This window comes from Streptopelia decaocto (assembly GCF_964273445.1).
Source record: "Streptopelia decaocto genome assembly, chromosome: 24".
Lineage (NCBI taxonomy): Eukaryota > Metazoa > Chordata > Aves > Columbiformes > Columbidae > Streptopelia > Streptopelia decaocto.
In genome coordinates this window covers 3,502,476-3,520,914 of record NC_138679.1, presented here as the reverse complement: position 1 = coordinate 3,520,914, position 18,439 = coordinate 3,502,476, and the positions used below count along the sequence as shown (strand labels likewise).

Genomic DNA, 18,439 nt, shown 5'->3' with positions numbered 1-18,439 from the left:
CAATCAATAAAGAAATAAATGCTCTGGTGAGATGGCAGCCACAGCTGGATAACGCTACAAGCCAACATCTCTCCCTTCTGCAGCCCAGCGTATCCAGGGCTAGTGACCATGAGCCAGCACTGGGCCCTTGTGGCCAGGAAGCCAATGGGACCTGGGGTGGGTTAGAAGGGGGTGGTCAGTAGGTCAGAGAGGTTCTCCTGCCCCTCTGCTCTGCCCTGGGGAGACCACACCTGGAATCTTGTGTCCAGTTGTGGCCCCTCAGTTCCAGCAGGACAGGGAACTGCTGGAGAGAGTCCAGCGCAGCCACCAAGATGCTGGAGGGAGTGGAGCATCTCCCGTGTGAGGAAAGGCTGAGGGAGCTGGGGCTCTGGAGCTGGACAAGAGGAGACTGAGGGGGGACTCATTCCTGGGGATCAAGATGGAAAGGGGGAGAGTCAGGAGGATGGAGCCAGGCTCTTCTGGGTGACAACCAGTGACAGGACAAGGGGCAATGGGTGCAAACTGGAACACAGGAGGTTCCACTTAAATCTGAGAAGAAACTTGTTTGGGGTGAGGGTGGCAGAGCCTGGCCCAGGCTGCCCAGGGGGGTTGTGGAGTCTCCTTCTGTGCAGACATTCCAACCCGCCTGGACACCTTCCTGTGTCACCTCATCTGGGTGTTCCTGCTCCATGGGGGGATTGCACTGGATGAGCTTTCCAGGGCCCTTCCAGTCCCTGACATTCTGGGATTCTGTGACACAAACGCTCACCTCCTTGCTGCGTCTTGACCTGGATGGGGTCGGAAAGGGGCCCGTCTCCCACCGAGGTGAAGGCCAGGACGCGCACGGTGTAGGTCTCGTCCTCGAGCAGGCTGCCCACCGTGGTCAGCAGGCTGTCGTCCACGTTGTGCTTCTGCCAGTTGCTGACGGGCTGGTCGGGCTCCATGGTGTAATAGACGCGATAGCCACGGATCTGCCCGTTGGGCTCCACCGGTTCCTCCCACTGGATGATCATGGTGGTGCTGCTCAGCATTCGGCCCTGCACATTGCGGGGGGCACTGGCAGGAGCTTGTTCCCCGGTCCGAGTGACCACGGACTCGCTGGGAGGGCCCTGCCCGATGCTGTTGACCGCAGAGACCCAGATCTCGTACTCGGAGTTGGGGCTGAGCCCCCCGATACTGTAGCGTGTGGTGGTGATGTCCTCTTTGATCTGGTACGGTCCGTCCTGGCTTTTAGACTTGTATTCAATGACATAGTACGACACAGGGTCTGGATTTCCAGAGTCCCAGGTGATGGTGATACTTGTTGCTGTCGTCTCTGTCACCACTGGCGTCCCAGGAGCCTTGGGGAGCGCTGAGAATCAGGAAGAACAGACATTAAAAAAAACCAAACACACATATGCTGAAATGGTGCCTAATTGGGCTAGTTAGGGCTGTAGGAGCCGGAGGCACAGTACCAATCACGGCGCGGCAGTTCGGTAAAGTGCTGCTGAAATATTATGAACCTAGTTATACACTCTATTATCCTCCTTAAACTGCTCCATCAAAAGGAAAAGTGTTCAGCTAAACATCTGGAATCATTAGCACAGCCTTCAGCTGCGCATCCGCCGGCTCTCGCAGCAGCGAGGAAAAGCAGTTTCACCAGAGCTCCTTCCAAGCACGTAATCGGACCTTCCGAACCAGCGCTGGCAATGGCTCCGGCGTTGCCGAGTCTGTGTTCAGCGGGTAATGTACAGTGCAGACTGCGCTCTCTACACCTATAAAGCTGTAAGTGCTTGGAGTGCTTCCTCTCCAGCCACAAACACGTGTTAATACTCATCTCCAGGCTCCCTTTGCAGCTTGCTGGAGGCTGCACGTTCAGTGTTGGACACCTTGAACAGCTTTATCTATTCTCCTCACTACATGCTTTAGACCCTTTCCAACCTCACCTTCTCTAGGCTCAAACACCTCTAAAGCTCTAACTCCTTTCATCTTCTGGGTGGGGAACATTGCAGGTGCTTACACGCAGAAACATAAGGAGGAATAGAATACAAACAGGAACAGAATACAAATAAAATGACAAAAGGCAGAAGGCACCAGCAGGGCAAGATTCCCCATCTGAGGAGACAGGACAGTTGGAAGCGGACGCAACGTATCTTACACAGCAGCTTTTTAAACTGATAGGATCCGACAGGGAAAAAGGAGAAGGAAGAAAATACTCAGGCAAATGAAGAGCAGCTCGGTCCAGCCCCAGGCATCCTTCTGCTGGCACACGAGCCCGCTCCCTGCGCAAAAGCTCGGGATGAGCGTCACGTCAAGGTTCACTAGTCCCTACTCATTTCTGCTGTCAGACCTTCCTTAGTCAGACGCACTGATACAACGGGACCGCTTTTCTTTAGCCCTCCCCTTCTCCAAAGGGCTTCTCCTCCTCTCCCGCACCCGCCCGCATCCTTTCCCACCCCGTTGCCCCCCAGCCCCGTCCTGGGCATCGCCAGCACTCAGAGCAGACACCAGCTCACACCGAGAGCTCCACACTCACCCAACCACAGGGGCATCCCGCTTGGGTTTTAATACTCCCCTGCTGAGGACAGAATAGATTGAAGATTGCACCCGTGCTCCTGGTGGGAACGGCTAGCTGGAAGCCGGGGTTACTCCCCCTCTCGCTGAGGCAATACCGGCCACTAAGATGCTGGAACTAGGCTCTAGTGCAAGGGTACACATGCCAGAGATCCTCCGGGCCTTGGCCGAACCTCTAACCTTGGCACGGGATGGCATGCAGGCTTCAAGCCATCCAAGGCTCCTTGCAAACTGCCCAGCCAGCCCCACATCCGCATCCCAGGCCAGAAACGAGCATGCAGGGGGTTGGATCACAGTTTTTCTCCGTAACAAACAGCTCAGCTCTCCTCAAGCCAGGAAACATCTCAAGCCACCAGCTTTCCCTTCTCTGCGGATTTCTGTGGGTGGGATCCCCAAAGACACATGCACAGATCCCAGCACACGGCTCAAGTTTGTCTCCCTGCTCATGCTCACATACATACGCGTGTACATGTTAATGCAACCAGTAACAACACGGACTGACACACGTGCAGTCAGGCACCTGCATGCTCACACAGCCACGTTGCTCCTCCTCCCGTGCACACACACACTCGTGCACCTTTTGACATGCGCAGCTGCGTCCCCACGCTCCTCGCGTGCGGGTCGGCCAGTCCCAGGCTCTCCCCATGCAGACACAGAGACACGAGCAGGACCAGGTCCCCACAGCCACACGGGGACGTCCCCACTCATGCACCGGCGAGCACCGGCAGGCACGGCCACGGATCTGCAAACGCTCCCATGCGCAAACACCACATCTGCTTTGCACACATGCTCAGACGCCCCGTGCCGACCGCGCACCCAACGCGTGCCTGGCGCATACAGAACCCGTGCAGCACGCACCTTCCTACAAACATGCACGGCCGGGGACCCCACGCACTCGCTCACGCAGGCGTGCGCGATGGTTTCACGCTCTTACACGCTCTTACATTTCACCGTGATCTGAGCAACGGCTTCTATGACTCCCAAACTGGACATGGCCACACACGTGTAGTTGGCGGAATCCTTGACGTCCGTGAGCTCCAAGACGTTGCGGCCCACGGGCATGTCGTCCTCGGGGGTCAGGTCCTCGGCTCCCTGCATCCACTTGACGTAGGGCATGGGCGACCCCACGGCCACGCAGGTGATGTTGACGTTGCCGCCGGGCATGATCTCGTGGCTGACGGGGAGGATGGAGAAGCGAGGGGCCACGCGACGAACTGCGGACGAGACGCACAGAGGTAACAAAAAAAAACAAAAGGAAAGAAAAGCCAAACGAAACAAAACAAAAACCAAACCAGAACAGAAAAGAAAGAAAGAAAAGGGAGAAAAAGAAAAAAGAGTAAAAGGTAATTTAAATATAGGTGGGGTTTGTCGGCATTTCGTTTCTTCCTTCATTAAAAACAAAACAAAAAGGCAACGAAATGAAAAAATCGAAAACCAAAAGCCAAAAAAATTAAACTTCAAATAAATTTTTACTTCACAAACAATATATAGAATATAGACATAAAAGCGATATTTCATAGCAACAGGGTTCCATTGATCAAGATTAGACCCATCACAGCACAGATAAATACACAAAAATTTATTAGCAATTTCTCATCTTTACTGGCAAGAGCTGGCATGGCGAGCGCCCAAACCCATCTCCCATCTCCGGGAATCCTGCTCCTCCCCTTCCGGCCCAGTCCGGCTCCCAGCACCTTCTGCCCAACAAAAGGGAACGGCCCCTCCAGCACCTCGGCCCAAAACGGCCCAGGAGCCGCCTCCGTCCCCGCAGAGGGACCCTCGTCCCACCGGCCGCCCCGTGCCCGGGGTGCTGAGAGGAGAAGGCTGGGGTGGAGGTGGAAACTTCTCCAGATTTTGCCTCGTTGGAAAGGCCTAAATCTTGTTGTGAGCCAGAGAATCCAACAAAGAGAGAAGTATCGCACCCCCAGAGGCCGGAGAGACACCTCCTGAACAGCAAAGAGGCAGGAAGATAAAAAAGGGAGGAGAGGGAATCCCCGGAGCGGGACAGAATTTAGTTGGTGTCTGCGTGTGAGAGCCGTCCAGGGGGTGGCAGTCCCCCTGGGGCCACCAAGAGTGTGGAAAAGATGAGAAACTCTAATGAAATTTTTGTGGTTTTCGGGTATAGAAACCCTAACGAAGCCTCTTTAAGATCTGACACGGTTCCATCGATAGATGCAGCTTTCAGAGTCACAAACATCATGCAAAATAGGTAAAAAGAGAAGAGAGAGAAAGATAGAAAGAGAGAGGAAAATGCAGAGAAATATAATTTATGGGCGGCTAGCAAATGCCCACATGGATACTGGATAGAAAGAGAGCGACAGAGAAAGAAAGGAAGACAAGGAGAAGGAGAACAAGGAGGGGAAGGGAGAAAGAAGAGAGAGAAAGAGAGGGAGGGGAGGGGGAAACCCACTTTAATGCTGCATACTTTTTCTAGCTGATGTGACCCAATGTGGTGGCTCACATTGTCACATCTCAGCCCTGGCGGAATAATAAATAGAATAGAATTAATAAGAAAAACAAGGTAATGAAACTTGGAACGTTGAGAAAACAGTGACATGTTCTGTGCATCTCCTTAGCAGAGAGGTGGATGCAGCTTCCAGACCTTACACAGGAAGAACATGGACGCAAAGGGGAGGCTGCGGTTTCCTTGGCTCCATTTTCTGAACTAAGTGGGCTGGCCGAGGTGGGATGCTCCTCCTTGGGGGGGAAAGCAGGAGAACGGGCAAAGGAGACACGCTGGAGGATCAGAGAGCTCTAGGGAGGGAGCTGAGGGCATCCCGCAAGCAGAGACTAAAGGATACGGAGCCCGGGGAGTCGCAGGCACAGCAGCAGCCGAGGGAGAAAAGGAGCCAGATCCCTCCAGCTTTAGGGACAGCCATGCAGTAAAGGCCCCTCAGGCAGGGCGAGCAAGGGGGCAGGAGAACCGGGAGAGCTGGGGGCCCGAAAAACATCTGTCCTTGCTGTCCTGCTCCTAGGTAACCTCTCCGAGCAACCCCTAAAGAACCAGTGGCGATTGCATCCATGCACAAGCAACGCACAGGACGCGGGGGCTGAGCCCCCGTCACTGCTCCCGAGCCCTGGTGCCTCCAGGTGGCCTCTGAACTCATGTCTCGGGTTTCTTCTAGCGTTTCTCTTCCAGCCTACTCCTCCAGCTGCAACTCGGCACTACGGATCAGCTCAGATGGGGCCGGGAGAGGTAGCGGCTGTTTTCCATTTAGCGGGGTTTGTGAAACACAAGGCAAACGCAGCCTCAGCCTCCTGCAAGCTGGCAAGGAGATGCCTTCAAAGAAAGGTGCGTGTGCTCTTCCCGCCGAGCCGCCAGATCCTTTTCTGCACAGCTACCAGCAGTCAGGAACTCAAGGCAAGGAAGAGAAGACTTCCAGACCTGCGGCATTAGGAGCTCAGAGATGCCGAAGGAGAATTCCTGCATGCACGGATTTGCGAAGAGCACGGCCAGCACGGCCTCACCTCCAGTGTGGTCGGGGAAAGGGCTAGAGTGTGGAGGAAAGACTGCAAACTCACCTGGACACTAACACTAGATGATTTTCTGCTCAGAGAAAGGTGGAAGGGGAGTATCGGCATTTGCACAAGCTCAGGAGCCAGCACTGGCTCAAGAGCAGGCAACGTGCTCCTTGCGCCCTCCTGTCACACCGCTCGGGACGATCTGGAGCCCTAGACACAGGGGTACGTCCCTGTCACCCGCTCCATCCCTCCTTCCACCGTCTGCTCCGGGAGGAACCGCATTTCAGAAAATGGAGCCACGCGAAAACCGCACCGGTCACAATCTGAGACAAGATGGAGAGAACTTGGAAAAGAAACAAGTGGGGTCAACATGCAGACAGATCTGGGGTGGGGATGACTCTTCTGAGGAGGGGCTGGTATGTCACCTTCTGGAGAGGGGAGGCAAGGTGGGGAGAGGTGAGAGAGATGGGGAGACATTTGCCGGACAAGATCCGGGCAGCAAACAGCATCAACAGCAACAAACAACGGCAGGTGGGATGCAAACACTGAGTTGTCATGGAAACAGAACAAGACAATTAATTCAAACAGAGGCTAATCGCAAAGAAATAAAACCGAACGAAAAGAGAAAGGAAATTAAAAAATAAGAAAGAAAAGGTAAGAACAAACCAGAATTTAATAACTGAAAAGCATCATTTGATGTATGGTGGAGTGCTGAGAATCGGAGTCTGAAGGGCACAGCCCGCTGCTGTCGGCGAGGTTTGGGACGGGGGCAGATCCACTCACAAAACACAAGCTCAGGGCCACGGAGCCGTGTGGGGACGGTCACAAATCCACACGAAGCAGCTCCCCTGCTCCCCACAGCCCCCAGGGCTTGAGGGCAGCGCTGCTCCTCCGCCGCTTTAACGGCATTTATCACAGTTAACGAGCGGGAGCACCCGGCGCCTCTGAACAGGATTGGGATGAGCTCAGCGCCAGCCAGTCCCGCTTCTCTCCTGCATCCTGGTTTCAAAAAAGCTACACGCTCCGGTGTGCACAAATACACAAACATCCACACGCCAACCTGGGACGTGAAAATAACTCCAACGTTAAATGCTGGAGACCTGAGAGTCCCTAGATACACCCCTGCTGTGGCCAAGGGCCCTGACAAGCGCTTTTACTGTAACACAAAATACTTATAGGGCTCGTCTCTGGATGCCAAGAACCAGCGCACTGCTGTTTGTTTTAATTGCTATTCCACGCCGATTTGGCTCTTGACATGAGGTTTGTCAAGCTGAGAATCTCTGGGTCAGCGTTTAGGTCAGGCCTAGGAGAGGAGAGCGGCGGTGGGAAGAAAGCTTGAAGTGCAGCTAGAGATTGAATGGAGAGCGGTTTCAGCTCCGGGTCCGGCCGGGTTTCACACACAGCAGCCGAAAGGGCGATATTTTACATGTGGAAAATGCGGTGAAGAGATTCCTTCCATTTTGCTATTCAACCCATTCAAAGGACTGGAAAGAAACGAAAAACCGCCCTCTCTGGAAAGGAAAAATCGGGATGGGGCAGTCAGGTGTCTGTTTTATAGACACTGATCTAATGCTTCTAGTGATTTCTGGTTTCAAGAAGCACCTTCCCTGCGTTCCAGGGATGTTTGGTTTCCATGGCAGCTTTGTCAGGCCTGTTTTCCGAAGCCACCTCGCATGCGTACAGAGGTGCATGCTCCATGTGCATGTGCAGCATCTCCCGGCAGCCACACACCAGCAGCCACACACAAACACACACGTTCAATGGGCAAAATACTCTCCGGAGCTTTTTTCAAACAAGGATACAGCTTGTTATTGCTAGAAGGAGATTTTAGAACTGGCGCTGGACATTTGTGATGCAAGTCAAACTGATCAATGCAGGGAAGCCGTTTCTGAGAAACAGATTGAAGTGCAGTTAGAGTCTGTTTAGTGGTGTTTGTTGGATAAGTATTTCACACAGGCATCCCAAACTGGGTTTAACATTAGTTAGAAACGGAACTGATCTGTAAGTTGTAAAGCCAATTGGTTTTGCTGCTTCTCAGGGATGCAGAATGTGACCCGGTTTGTGTTCTGTGAGTGGCATTTTCGGTGCATTATTCTTTCCAACGAGGTACCAATCGACATCACTAAGGTTCCCCACCACCACCGCTCGGTCCAATCGAGAGCTGCGCTCCACCGGGTGAGAGATGCTTTTGAAAGGGACAGATTTTACAGACCTGATCAGAAGAGACACTGGGAGATCCAGGGTTGACTTTTGCAACACCAGAATCCATCCTTAAAATGCGTTCCCAGGACGCTGCTAGTGAGAGAAGCCTGAGGACCAACCAACCAGTCCGTGCTGAGCAAACCCACCGGTGCCGCTTTTTTAAGCCCCTTCCAGATTAACTCATGGAGAAAAACGGTGGAGGAGGAGCGAGGTGGGGAAAGGAGGACGTGCTAGACAAGAACCCGTCACTTCAAACCCCGATTCACATTAAACCAACTCAAAGAGAAACAGATTTGCTACCTTAAAGAAGAAATCAATCGAGAACGGAAACGAAAAGAAAAGTGAAGTGACTGGTTGAAAGCACCAAACAAAACCAAATGGTATTAAACATTTTGACACTCAGCAAGCTGCTGCTCCAAATGAGGTGAGAAGGCGGACATTATTGGCCATTTTGGTGAGACAGGACTCATTCCGTCTTGCTCCAAAATGAGGAGGGGGTAGGGGAAAGGGTGCCAAAATAATGTGCAGCCTCTACGTTAGTAGTGAAGCTTAGATTACACCTGTCCTGCCCTCCCAAAAGGTGGTGGGTCCTGCCCTGCGCCCCTCCCTGGCCGCTCCAATCCAGTGGTTCCGCTGGGGTTTGGATTCCCGACCTCCGTCCCCCCGAGGCCGAGACGCTGCCCTGCTCGTGCCCATCGCCTTCCTCATTTCCTCATGGGGAATCAAAATAGATCAATCCATAGATGGGTAAATAACGAACGAGACCAAGGCTTGCATTTGGGCTGGAGGAAATCCATTCCCTTCCCAATCAGTGTTATTTTCCACTTTAAAAAAGACATTGGTTGAGTGACAGGCTGGCTGAACATCTCTCCGTATTTTTTTGTAATTATTATTTTTTCTGTTGCTTTTTACACGATCGAATGTGAAATAAACTGAACCCAATTGTTTTTCGAGCAGCTCTGTAACATTAACCGCAGACTTTGTCATTTGATTTTCGTTATTTTAATTTGACAAGGTGTAATCTAATTTTTTTCCCCTAAAACAAAGAGAACAGCGATGCAAAAGGTGTAAGAGACACAGGCAGGCAGAGATTTCGAGATCAGTACAGCACAGTGTTCCTGCAAAGTGCCCTCTATAGAGAGATATACATAGATATACATATATATATATACAGTTTTGATTTGTTTTTGTTTCTTTTTTTTTTGGGGGGGTGGCTTTTGGTATCCATTCCCATTTCCTGATACCCTTGAGAAATCCTTCTGCAGAAACACAGCAAAGTTGGTTGTTCGCTTTGGTTGGTTTCGAACTCAAATTTCAGAGCTGAGGACACCCCACCCATGGACAGGGCGCCCCCACCCATGGAAACGCTCCCCTAAACTCGCCCCAAACCCTCCCTGGAAACCAGCTCGACAGGGGCAGCTGGGAGAACCAGCAGCGGTTCTGCCTCCCTCTTCTCCATTAAAGAGTTTATCAACGCTAGGCTAACAAGGTATTAAAATCCCTGCGTTTTAAACTATCAATGACTGTTTTGACCTGGCGGCTATTTGTTAAATCCGCAGCGCAAGTGAAATTAGTTCCTTCTCACCTCTAAATGGCATTGAAAGCGAAAAGCTTGGCAGCCGCTCCGCTCGGCTATTGAGGGACGGGCTGAGCGACCAGCAGCCCTGGGTTGATGGTCAGATTACACACGAGCCAATCTTAACCCAGGAGCAGGCTGCAGGCTAAATTATTGCTTAAATTAGTCCCATTTTAATGTATTTTGAAGCTTTCCCTCCTGAAGATCCTAGGCACGTTATTTCTGCGTTTTCTACGGGTTTTATTTTAATTGATTTCAACTAGTTTTGCTGTTCCGTGTTTAACCCTGGCCTGGTTCACCTCCAGTCTCTCCATGAGTTGAGGTTTTCCAGAGAGCCTTGAAAATAAACCCAGCGTATCTGAAGCGTTCTCAGCAGGATCTGGCCTGCAGAACCTGATTCTGGGTGACTAAGCTGCACTTGACTCCAGCAGAAAAGGCCTAAGCAGGAACAGCGGTGCTGGTTGTTAAATACCTGCTGAACCATTTAAAACTCCCTGGGCTTGAAAAGAGCAAAGCAACAAGAAGCTCGAGTGGAGGGGGAAAAGAACCATAAGGATTATCCCTGCAGCACCACGACTGCTGCCTTTCGGTATTCCTGACAGGGCACCACGGTGTGAAATAGGGGGAAATGTTTAATTGTGGTAAATTGGAGGACGATGCGTCCTGTGCTGGCAGCAGCAGCTCCGTGTGCTCGGGGGTGTGAAAGCTCAGCCCACACAGCTCTGGGGTTTCTACAACACCACGGAGGAGCAGAAAGAGACCTTGGCCCGTCCATACAGTCTGAGCCAAGCAGCTGCCTGTTCGGATCAAACGGAGCCATCCGGGGGAAGCCTGAAGCTTTGCAAACTGAGAGAGCTCCAAAGCGCTGCGTTTCAAGGGGGCAAAGCAGCTGTGGCTGTAGATCCTGGACAGACAGACGTGTGTCCTCTCTGGGGCAAAACCTGGATGAGTTGACTCGCTGACGCTTGGAGAAAAACACCATCAGGTGTGAGCGATTCCGTCTGGTTTTATCCACCAAAGCGGAGCGTCTCAGCCCTTCTGGGCAAGATTCAAAGCGTCTTAAAGGGGTTAAAAGTGTTTCCCTTCTGCCATGGTTAAAGAAGGACACACAGCTCTCTGCTCAGGTGCCACACACAGAAATTTGCTTTCTGATAAAAACAAAAGATTTGGGCTGGATCTGAGGAAGGAATTGTTGGCCCTGAGGGTGGTGAGAGCCTGGCCCAGGTTGGCCAGAGAGGTGGTGGATGAACCATCCCTGGAGACATCCCAGGCCAGGCTGGACGGGGCTCTGAGCAACCTGAGCTGGTGAAGATGTCCCTGCTCATGGCAGGGGGGGCACTGGGGGAGCTTTAAGGTCCCTCCAACCCAAACCATTCTCTGAGAGCTGCCAGGCTCCCAAACCAGCCTCCCCCGTGCCAGGAGAAGCACGAAGCTCCAGCCACCAGCACCGGGACACGTGGCTCCAATACACACGGCTTCGCATCCGTCCTGCCCGCAATCACTACGGGCTGGAAGTTTGACACTATTTGTGTCCCTAAGGATGCAGAGAAGCATCCAACGAGACTTCTGAAAGCCAGGTGAGGTTATAGCTCCCATAAAAAACCAACATCCCCATCACGAGGTGCTGACTTGCCCACTGAACTGTGTCTTTCTCTTCACTGACTACAAGTGAAACTCGGACGAGAAATGTGTTTCATCCACCCTGTGCTGGCGGCAGAATTCACCTCGCTACCTCTGATCCGCTTTTGTGGGGCTCCAGAGAAGATGCTCCAGCATTTTGACCTTGGAAATCCCCTGTTAGCAGATTCTTTGTTATTTTGGACCATGGCATGATCTGATCTGTAATAAACCACAATACACCCTTAGCCAATAATGTCAAGACCATGCCCGTAACTTCTAGCAAACCATACGAGCTCTTTCAGACAAGTCTCTATTTCCTCGCCCAGTGTCATTCCAGCCTATCGTGACTACATCCAATTTAGCTCTAGTTTACTGTTGTTGATATTATTATTATTTTTATTGGCTCTTAAGAAAGAATTTAACCTTAAAACCTCAGATCACAAGAGATTCCAGCAGCAGCAGCGCCGTTTGGACACGTTAGAAATACTTTATGCAAGATAAAATAAACAAATAAAACCCAATGGCGTATAAATCCCTTTTTAATTGCACCTAAATCCTGAAACTCCAACTCCTATTCATGAAGGAAAACCCTGTAATTAGTACTGATTATCACCTTTTAGTCCTAGGCAGGAGGGAGGTGGGATGGGAACAGCTCATTTCAAATACTATTCCTTCTCTCTTGCTCTTTTTAAATAGAAGAAGCCTTTTTAATTTTGGAACTGGGGGATGTTTTTTGCCTCTTGTTGGCATCAGAGTCAGAAGAGCCACAGCTGGCTGCTTCACAAAGGCGTTCAGACAGTGCAGCATTTCGGAGTGGTACCCTTGTGTCTATGGGGAGAGGGGAGAGACTTGAAAGGGGGAAGGGGAAATACCAGCACTGAGGGTCCGAGCACTGAAATCTCAGCATTTTAAGAAAAAGAGAAAGACAGACAGAGAGAAAGAGAGAAATAGAGAAAGAGAGAGACAGATACTGTGTCAATACTGCACTGGATTTCTCAAAAATCACACAGCTTTAATACCTGTACACTAGGAAAGCCGCTCCTTTGGTAATTATCGAGTAGTGAGGACTGACGGGCAGAGGGAAACGCATGGACAGGGGAGGGGAGGGCACTGCATTCTGCAAAGGGCAAAAGCACCAAGCGCAACGGTCCGACCACCACACTGCAAAACCCCACCTGTTCACCTCCCGTGCGGGACAAACACGCGGGAGGCAACAGAAGCTTAACAGGGGATGAACGGGGAGATGAGAAGAGGGAAAAGAGGCGTTTTCAGCTGGATTGCAACGCGTCAGGTTTCTCGTTGCTGTTAACAACGGAGAAGCAGCTGCCAGATGTGCGCCAGCAGCCTCTTCCGTGTCCACCAGCGCTGCACTGGTTTTCAGGCTCCTTCAGAAAGGAGGGTTCTGCCTTCTCTGGCTGGTTTTTGAGGTGCCCAGGCAACAACGGTTCAAAAATGGGGAAAAAAAGAGGGTAAAAAGGGGTAAGGTGGAGCCAGCAGAAGGCAGCTGTTTGCCTGCCATTTGTGAGGACGAGGCATCTTCCTCGTTAGCCAAGCTGCTAATGAGCCCGGCCCTGCCCGAGGACAGGACGGGCCTTCCACGCACCGCGGTGCTGGAGCAGAGCCAACGGGGTGCGATTCGGTACCGTGGGAGACGCTTCGTGCCTCTGCCCAGCGGGGCTGAGCGCGGATCAGGTTGGGTGTCACTGGGGAAAATGGGCCGTTACTGGTGAGCACAGGGGAGCCCTTCGGAGCAGGGATCAGGGTCTTTCTTTGCGTGCAGGATGTGGAACAAGAGCCACACCTCCAAGAAATAAAGCAATAACGTTATCCAGGGTCTGCTCGAACTCTCGGAGCGCTTACCCTGGTTTCTTACCATCTTTTCCACTTCCCACGTCCCCCCCTCCGCCCCCCAAAACACAGGTTTGTGTCCCAAATAGCAGGGCTTCCATGGACAGGCGTTAGAGCTGTGTGACTCCTTTGCTCCTGGAGGGATCGAGGAGTTCAGTTGCCACCGGGTGGGCAGGAACACTGGCTTCTCACAATGCGTTGGAATAAACTACAGCACAGCATAACCAATCCAACAGAAACGGGAACTCAAGAGAAAGCAAAAAACCCAACAGAACAGAAGAGTTTCCAAAAGAAGACTAAATCCACTTCAAATCAATCAGAATCGTCAAAGGAAAATAAATACAGAGTAATATACATAGGAAAAATAATTTGTAATTAATTTAAAAAGTGGCATGCAAAGAAGATTGTTACATTCTCCTATCATGCATCAGGCCCAATGTCCAAACGGCAAGGTAACCATGACGACAAAGAAGTGCAAGAACTCAGCAACATTACCAAAGGATGCATAGAGAGGCCCACAATGCAACTCAACTCATCTCTGCGAGACCCGGGAACGGGCGGGTCTCGCTCATTTAAAGATTTCTTGCTTTTTCTCTTTTTTATTTTTTAATAATTTTATTGTTTTTAATTTTTTTTTTTCTCTTAAGAATGTAAAAATGTGGGTAAAGAAAGTAAAAAAGAAAAAAACCACACCAACCTTCTCGTAGCTCTGAGGGATGTTAAGGGGGTTTGATGCGGAACACAATGACATGAGGAGAAGAGAAAAATAGGGGAAACACAGAGAGAGTAAAAAAAGGCCTTCTCAAGGCTGTCAGCTGCAAATTGATTGATTTTTTTTCTCTTAACCAAAATCAAAAGAAAGGAAAAGAAATGAAGATAGTAACGACCCTCTTTTCTGCCTTCCTCACTTTCCCCCTCCCATCCAGGTACCTTCTGAGAACAACCAGGCTCTGTAACGAGGTCAGACCGTGAGCAATCCTAATTCCGAACCAGCACCCGAGAGGTGCCGACCCCGGAACGGAGTCCTCACTGCTTTCATCCAGCTGCTCTTTGGAGAAGGGGGAGCGGAGCCCGTCCCGGGCGCAGAACCCCGAGCCGGCGGCTGGAATCCGCCCCCCCGGCCCGCGCCCCCCAGCCCCGCACCCGGCCCTGCCGCCGCTAACTCCGCACGGCACCGAACGGGAGAAAGGAACCGTTAGGAGAAGGAAATAAAACCAAAAAGCAAAGCAAAACCAAACCAAACCATTTCCTTGCAATGTTCAAACTTACACCTCCTATCCCAGGTGTTCTATAGAGACAAGCATGTTATGGGAGAAACAAGTCAATTGGAAACACAGGAGTGTTGGAGACTCTTTGAAAACAAAAAACGGGAAGAAAAATGTGCATGAGCTTCCCCTCCCGCCAAAGCGAATCCATTTGTTACCTTTCCACGATATTAACACACAAGAAACGAGGAATTAAACAGCATGAAAACCCCCAGAGCCCAGGCCGAGCCTGCTCGCACCGTGGGTTCTGCGCTCCGGGCCGGGCTTGGCAGGCCGGGCCCAGGGACACACGGACTGACAGGGACAGAAAGGGTGACATCCACATTACAGCCACCTGGAGCCGACCCGGATCCAGGTGCGGAGACAAGCGACTCCATGTTACAACCTTTGTCTCCTCTTAGTTTCCGAGTGGCCAGAAAGGTAGAGGAAATTTATAAATAAAATAATAAGGCAAAACTCCCCACATTTTTGTCCTGTTTCCCAATCCATTCCAGCTAAGCTGTCTGCGAAGGATTTAGCCCCGAATTAGTATCAGATCCAGATTTGCATTCCCAAAAGAAGAATTTCGGGGCCCAGGCGACAGGGCAAATTTCAAACGCAATTTTCCAGCTGGCCACAAAAGGCTATTTAAAAAATTTAGCTTGGAAACATTCAATTATTAAAAGCCTTCTCTCCATGTGCATGTGATTTAGTGAGCGTGAGACACGAGAGAGAGAGAAAGAGAGAGAGAAAGGGGTGCACACAGGAGCATGGCTCTGCTGTCAGCGCAGAGTTAACGTGAGTGGAGGTGGGAGGCGCTTCCTCTGCCGATGGGATGGAAATGGGAACAGTTTGCTGGGATGTAACTTGTTCTTTTTGCCACCCAATGGTGTTTTGTTTTAAAGTGAGAAGGACCAGCCCTGCTCCCTCATTACCAAAAGGGTTTTGCTGTGGAAAGATGTTAAACCAAAGCTACACATGAAATATTACAGGTCAGAGAGATTAAAATAAGCTAGCAGAACATCGAGGGGGCCTCAAGCAGAAGCCGATCCCCCTGTCATCTGTTCCGCGGGTGAAGGGATCTGCCGCTGCAGCAGAGATGGCTGCTGGCGTCTCCAGCTTTGCGAGCCTGTGCCCAAGGAACCGGTGACAAATTACTGCTGGCAAAGGGCAAAACCAGCTGGGACTTTGGGGAGAAGCGAGAATGAACCCTCCTGCTGCGATCTGCTGAGACCCAGGGGACGCACGGCTCTGCGGACGGGCTGAGAGGGTCCTCCCCTCTCTCGCACCCACACCAGTAGAACCGACACCTTCCCACCGCCGGGGAGCGGGATCCTTTGGGAGAAAAGCGCTTTCTGGCCTCTTTGCAGCCAACGCCGTTTGTTCCCCTCTGGGTTCTGCAGGCTGATGGCTGCCAGCGACTTGGGGACACTATTCTGGGTCACGCTTGACTTCGCTGTGAGCGACGCAGCCTCGTATCGCTGCTCTGCGACAGCGGCGCGACGGCTGGAGCCAGCGGCAGCGAGGGCGCACCAGGACCCCCTGCAGGGATCCCATGATTAACACCGGTGCTACCCCTGCGCTCAGGGCCAGGATGGGACGGAGCAGCTGGGGACACTGAATCCAGGGGGTTTGGCAGCGGTGTGAGCCGACGCGCTCCCTACCTCTCACGTAAAGGTTAGCGGGCGAGGAGTAGCGCACGCCCGCGCTGTTGCTGGCGACGCATTCGTACTTCCCCTGGTCCGTCTCCTCGCTGCTCTCGATCTGCAGGCCACCTGGGAGGAGAGAAGAAGACCGCAGCAAAGACACCATCATCACCATTTTGTTGGGTGTTTAAGAGAGTAATAGCAGCAATGTTTTGCTTTTTCCCCTGGTTGGACCAATAGACACTGGGACAGTCCCCGGGGGTTTGGGGTGATGAGCCCTGAGCCCTCTGCACACACCAGCTCAGGTCTGTGCTCAGCGGGAGGCTGGACACGCACCCAACAGGGAGAGACAATTTAATACCCCCCTCTACACCAAGTGTTACTCTCTGTACTGAAATAACCAGCAGAAGTATCAACTTTTGTGGTTTCTGCAATGCAGGCATTCTGCACCAGAACTCATGAAATCAACGGCAATAATCCCTGTTCCTGTGATCCCTGGAAATCCATCAGACGCAGCTTTCCCTCGCTCCATTTGAAGCAGTGACCAAGGCTTTGTCACCTACTGCCGGGGGTCCCTGGGGCATTTTTATCACCGCTGCCTTCCCTTTGTGCCTAAATACCTGATTCACTACGGTGCGAAAAGCACCTCACTGGTAGTGAATATTCCCAAGGGAAAACCCTGTAAATACTGCACTGAAACTTCCAAATTGCCCGTGTGGTTTACACTGGCTGGGCCAAAAGGATTAAGGTCTTTCTTAAACCTGTACACTGCTGCAGTTTATAGGAACATACCCAGAGCCCATGCTAAACGCTCCTGTAAGCAAACATGCAGAGATATGCTGCATGTAACTACATGGAAGAAAATTGCCTCATTTACCTCAGAAGGCTTTATCCCTGCAAAACTCCGGGTAAAATATATACTATATAAATAATTCAACAGGCTATCAAATGTTTTATGTATTAGGAGTACATGGTTATACTACAGATATGGACAGAGCTCACATGTGGTAAGACTCTTTAGCTCCCATCTCTGGAAAAAAAAACCCACCTAAATATGAAAACCAAACAATTCCAGCTCGGCGTAATATTATTGATAAAATCTGAAGGGAGAAAAGTGCAAATGATCTCATGGCTGGTTGCAGAGACGGCCTCCTCGGGGAGGAAAACCCGCTGTGTTCGCGTGAGGACAGGAGCTCGTGTTCCTCCGTGAGCGGGGGGAGATGTGAGAGCACCCCCGGCAGCATCCGGGAGCTCCCAAAGGCACAGCAGAGACAACCAAAAACCCCAACGCGAGCTGCTAAACCCAACTCAACTCATTCTGTGGGTATTTCAGCATAACGGGGGTTACAAAGCAAACAGACTGCGTGTTTCATACTGATGGCGGCTCGAGAGTGCTGCCATGGGGAGGCTCCGCTTTGGTGCAGAGCTGGCCACGGAGTTCTCCTGGAAATTGCTGTTCGTTTGGATAAATCTGTGGGTTGCTTCCACTGGTTCCAGACTGGGTTTTGTGCAGCTCGTGAGCATTGCTTGTCCGAGTGTATCCAAGGGGAGACGCCGCCGCATGGCAGAGCAGGGACAGAACCGTGAGCTGCAGGGGAATCGGGACTCAGCCCTTTCATCCAGACCACAGCAGCTCTGCTGGCGAATGCAGTGCTGGAAATTACACTGCGGAGAGGGCAATGAGTTTTCAGGACTTGTCAGGAGCCAATAGAGATGACGTGTGAAAAGCAGATCTCACCTACAGCATCTCCTGTTGCTTTTAGCAGCAAAGAATTATGGGCTTTTAAATTTGCCAGCGTAGAGAAAAACCAAAGCAGGGTCTCCCAAGGGCGCACACCCAGTTCCTGGTGATTTGCAATGACAGCTTGAGGTGTAGGATCTTTCTGGCTCCATAAAGGGACAGAGCAGAAGCTACTTACCATGGGTATGTTTCCCAGAAAAACCTAAGGGTAAGAGAGTGAGGAGGAAGGGGGAAAAAAGGCTCTAAATCCAAACACATGAGTACGCTGAGAAGGTAAATGCTGAAGATCTGACTGAGCAGAGGGCTGGAAAACTTTCACCACCATCATAGCTCAGGAGCACTTTGCACCAGTCAAGAGAAGGTCCTACCTATTTACCAAGTTTGTTAGCATTTAATACAATGCTCAAGATAAACTTCAGTCCATCACAATCCTGGAGAGATTAGCTCTTAAAACTCTGCCATAAATCTGAGGCAGCACAGCCCGAGACGTTATTAGAATAACAGTATCAGTATTACCAAGTGCACCCAGCAAACGAAAAAGGACACTATAACCATATATAAAATAAAG

At 51.3% G+C, this 18,439-nt stretch overlaps 1 protein-coding gene across 9 annotated transcripts in view; it reads right to left on the bottom strand.

Moving 5' to 3' along the window:
* PTPRS (protein tyrosine phosphatase receptor type S) overlaps window positions 1-18,439 on the bottom strand; it is a 150,104-nt gene that overhangs the window by 42,492 nt on the left and 89,173 nt on the right. For all 9 annotated transcript variants that reach the window (XM_082072273.1, XM_082072266.1, XM_082072270.1 and 6 more), the window contains exons 6-8: window positions 16,149-16,259; window positions 3,477-3,746; window positions 749-1,330 (exon numbers count right to left, since the gene is read on the bottom strand). In XM_082072273.1, coding sequence (XP_081928399.1) covers window positions 749-1,330; window positions 3,477-3,746; window positions 16,149-16,259 — 963 coding nt within the window. The remainder of the gene's footprint in view (window positions 1-748; window positions 1,331-3,476; window positions 3,747-16,148; window positions 16,260-18,439) is intronic.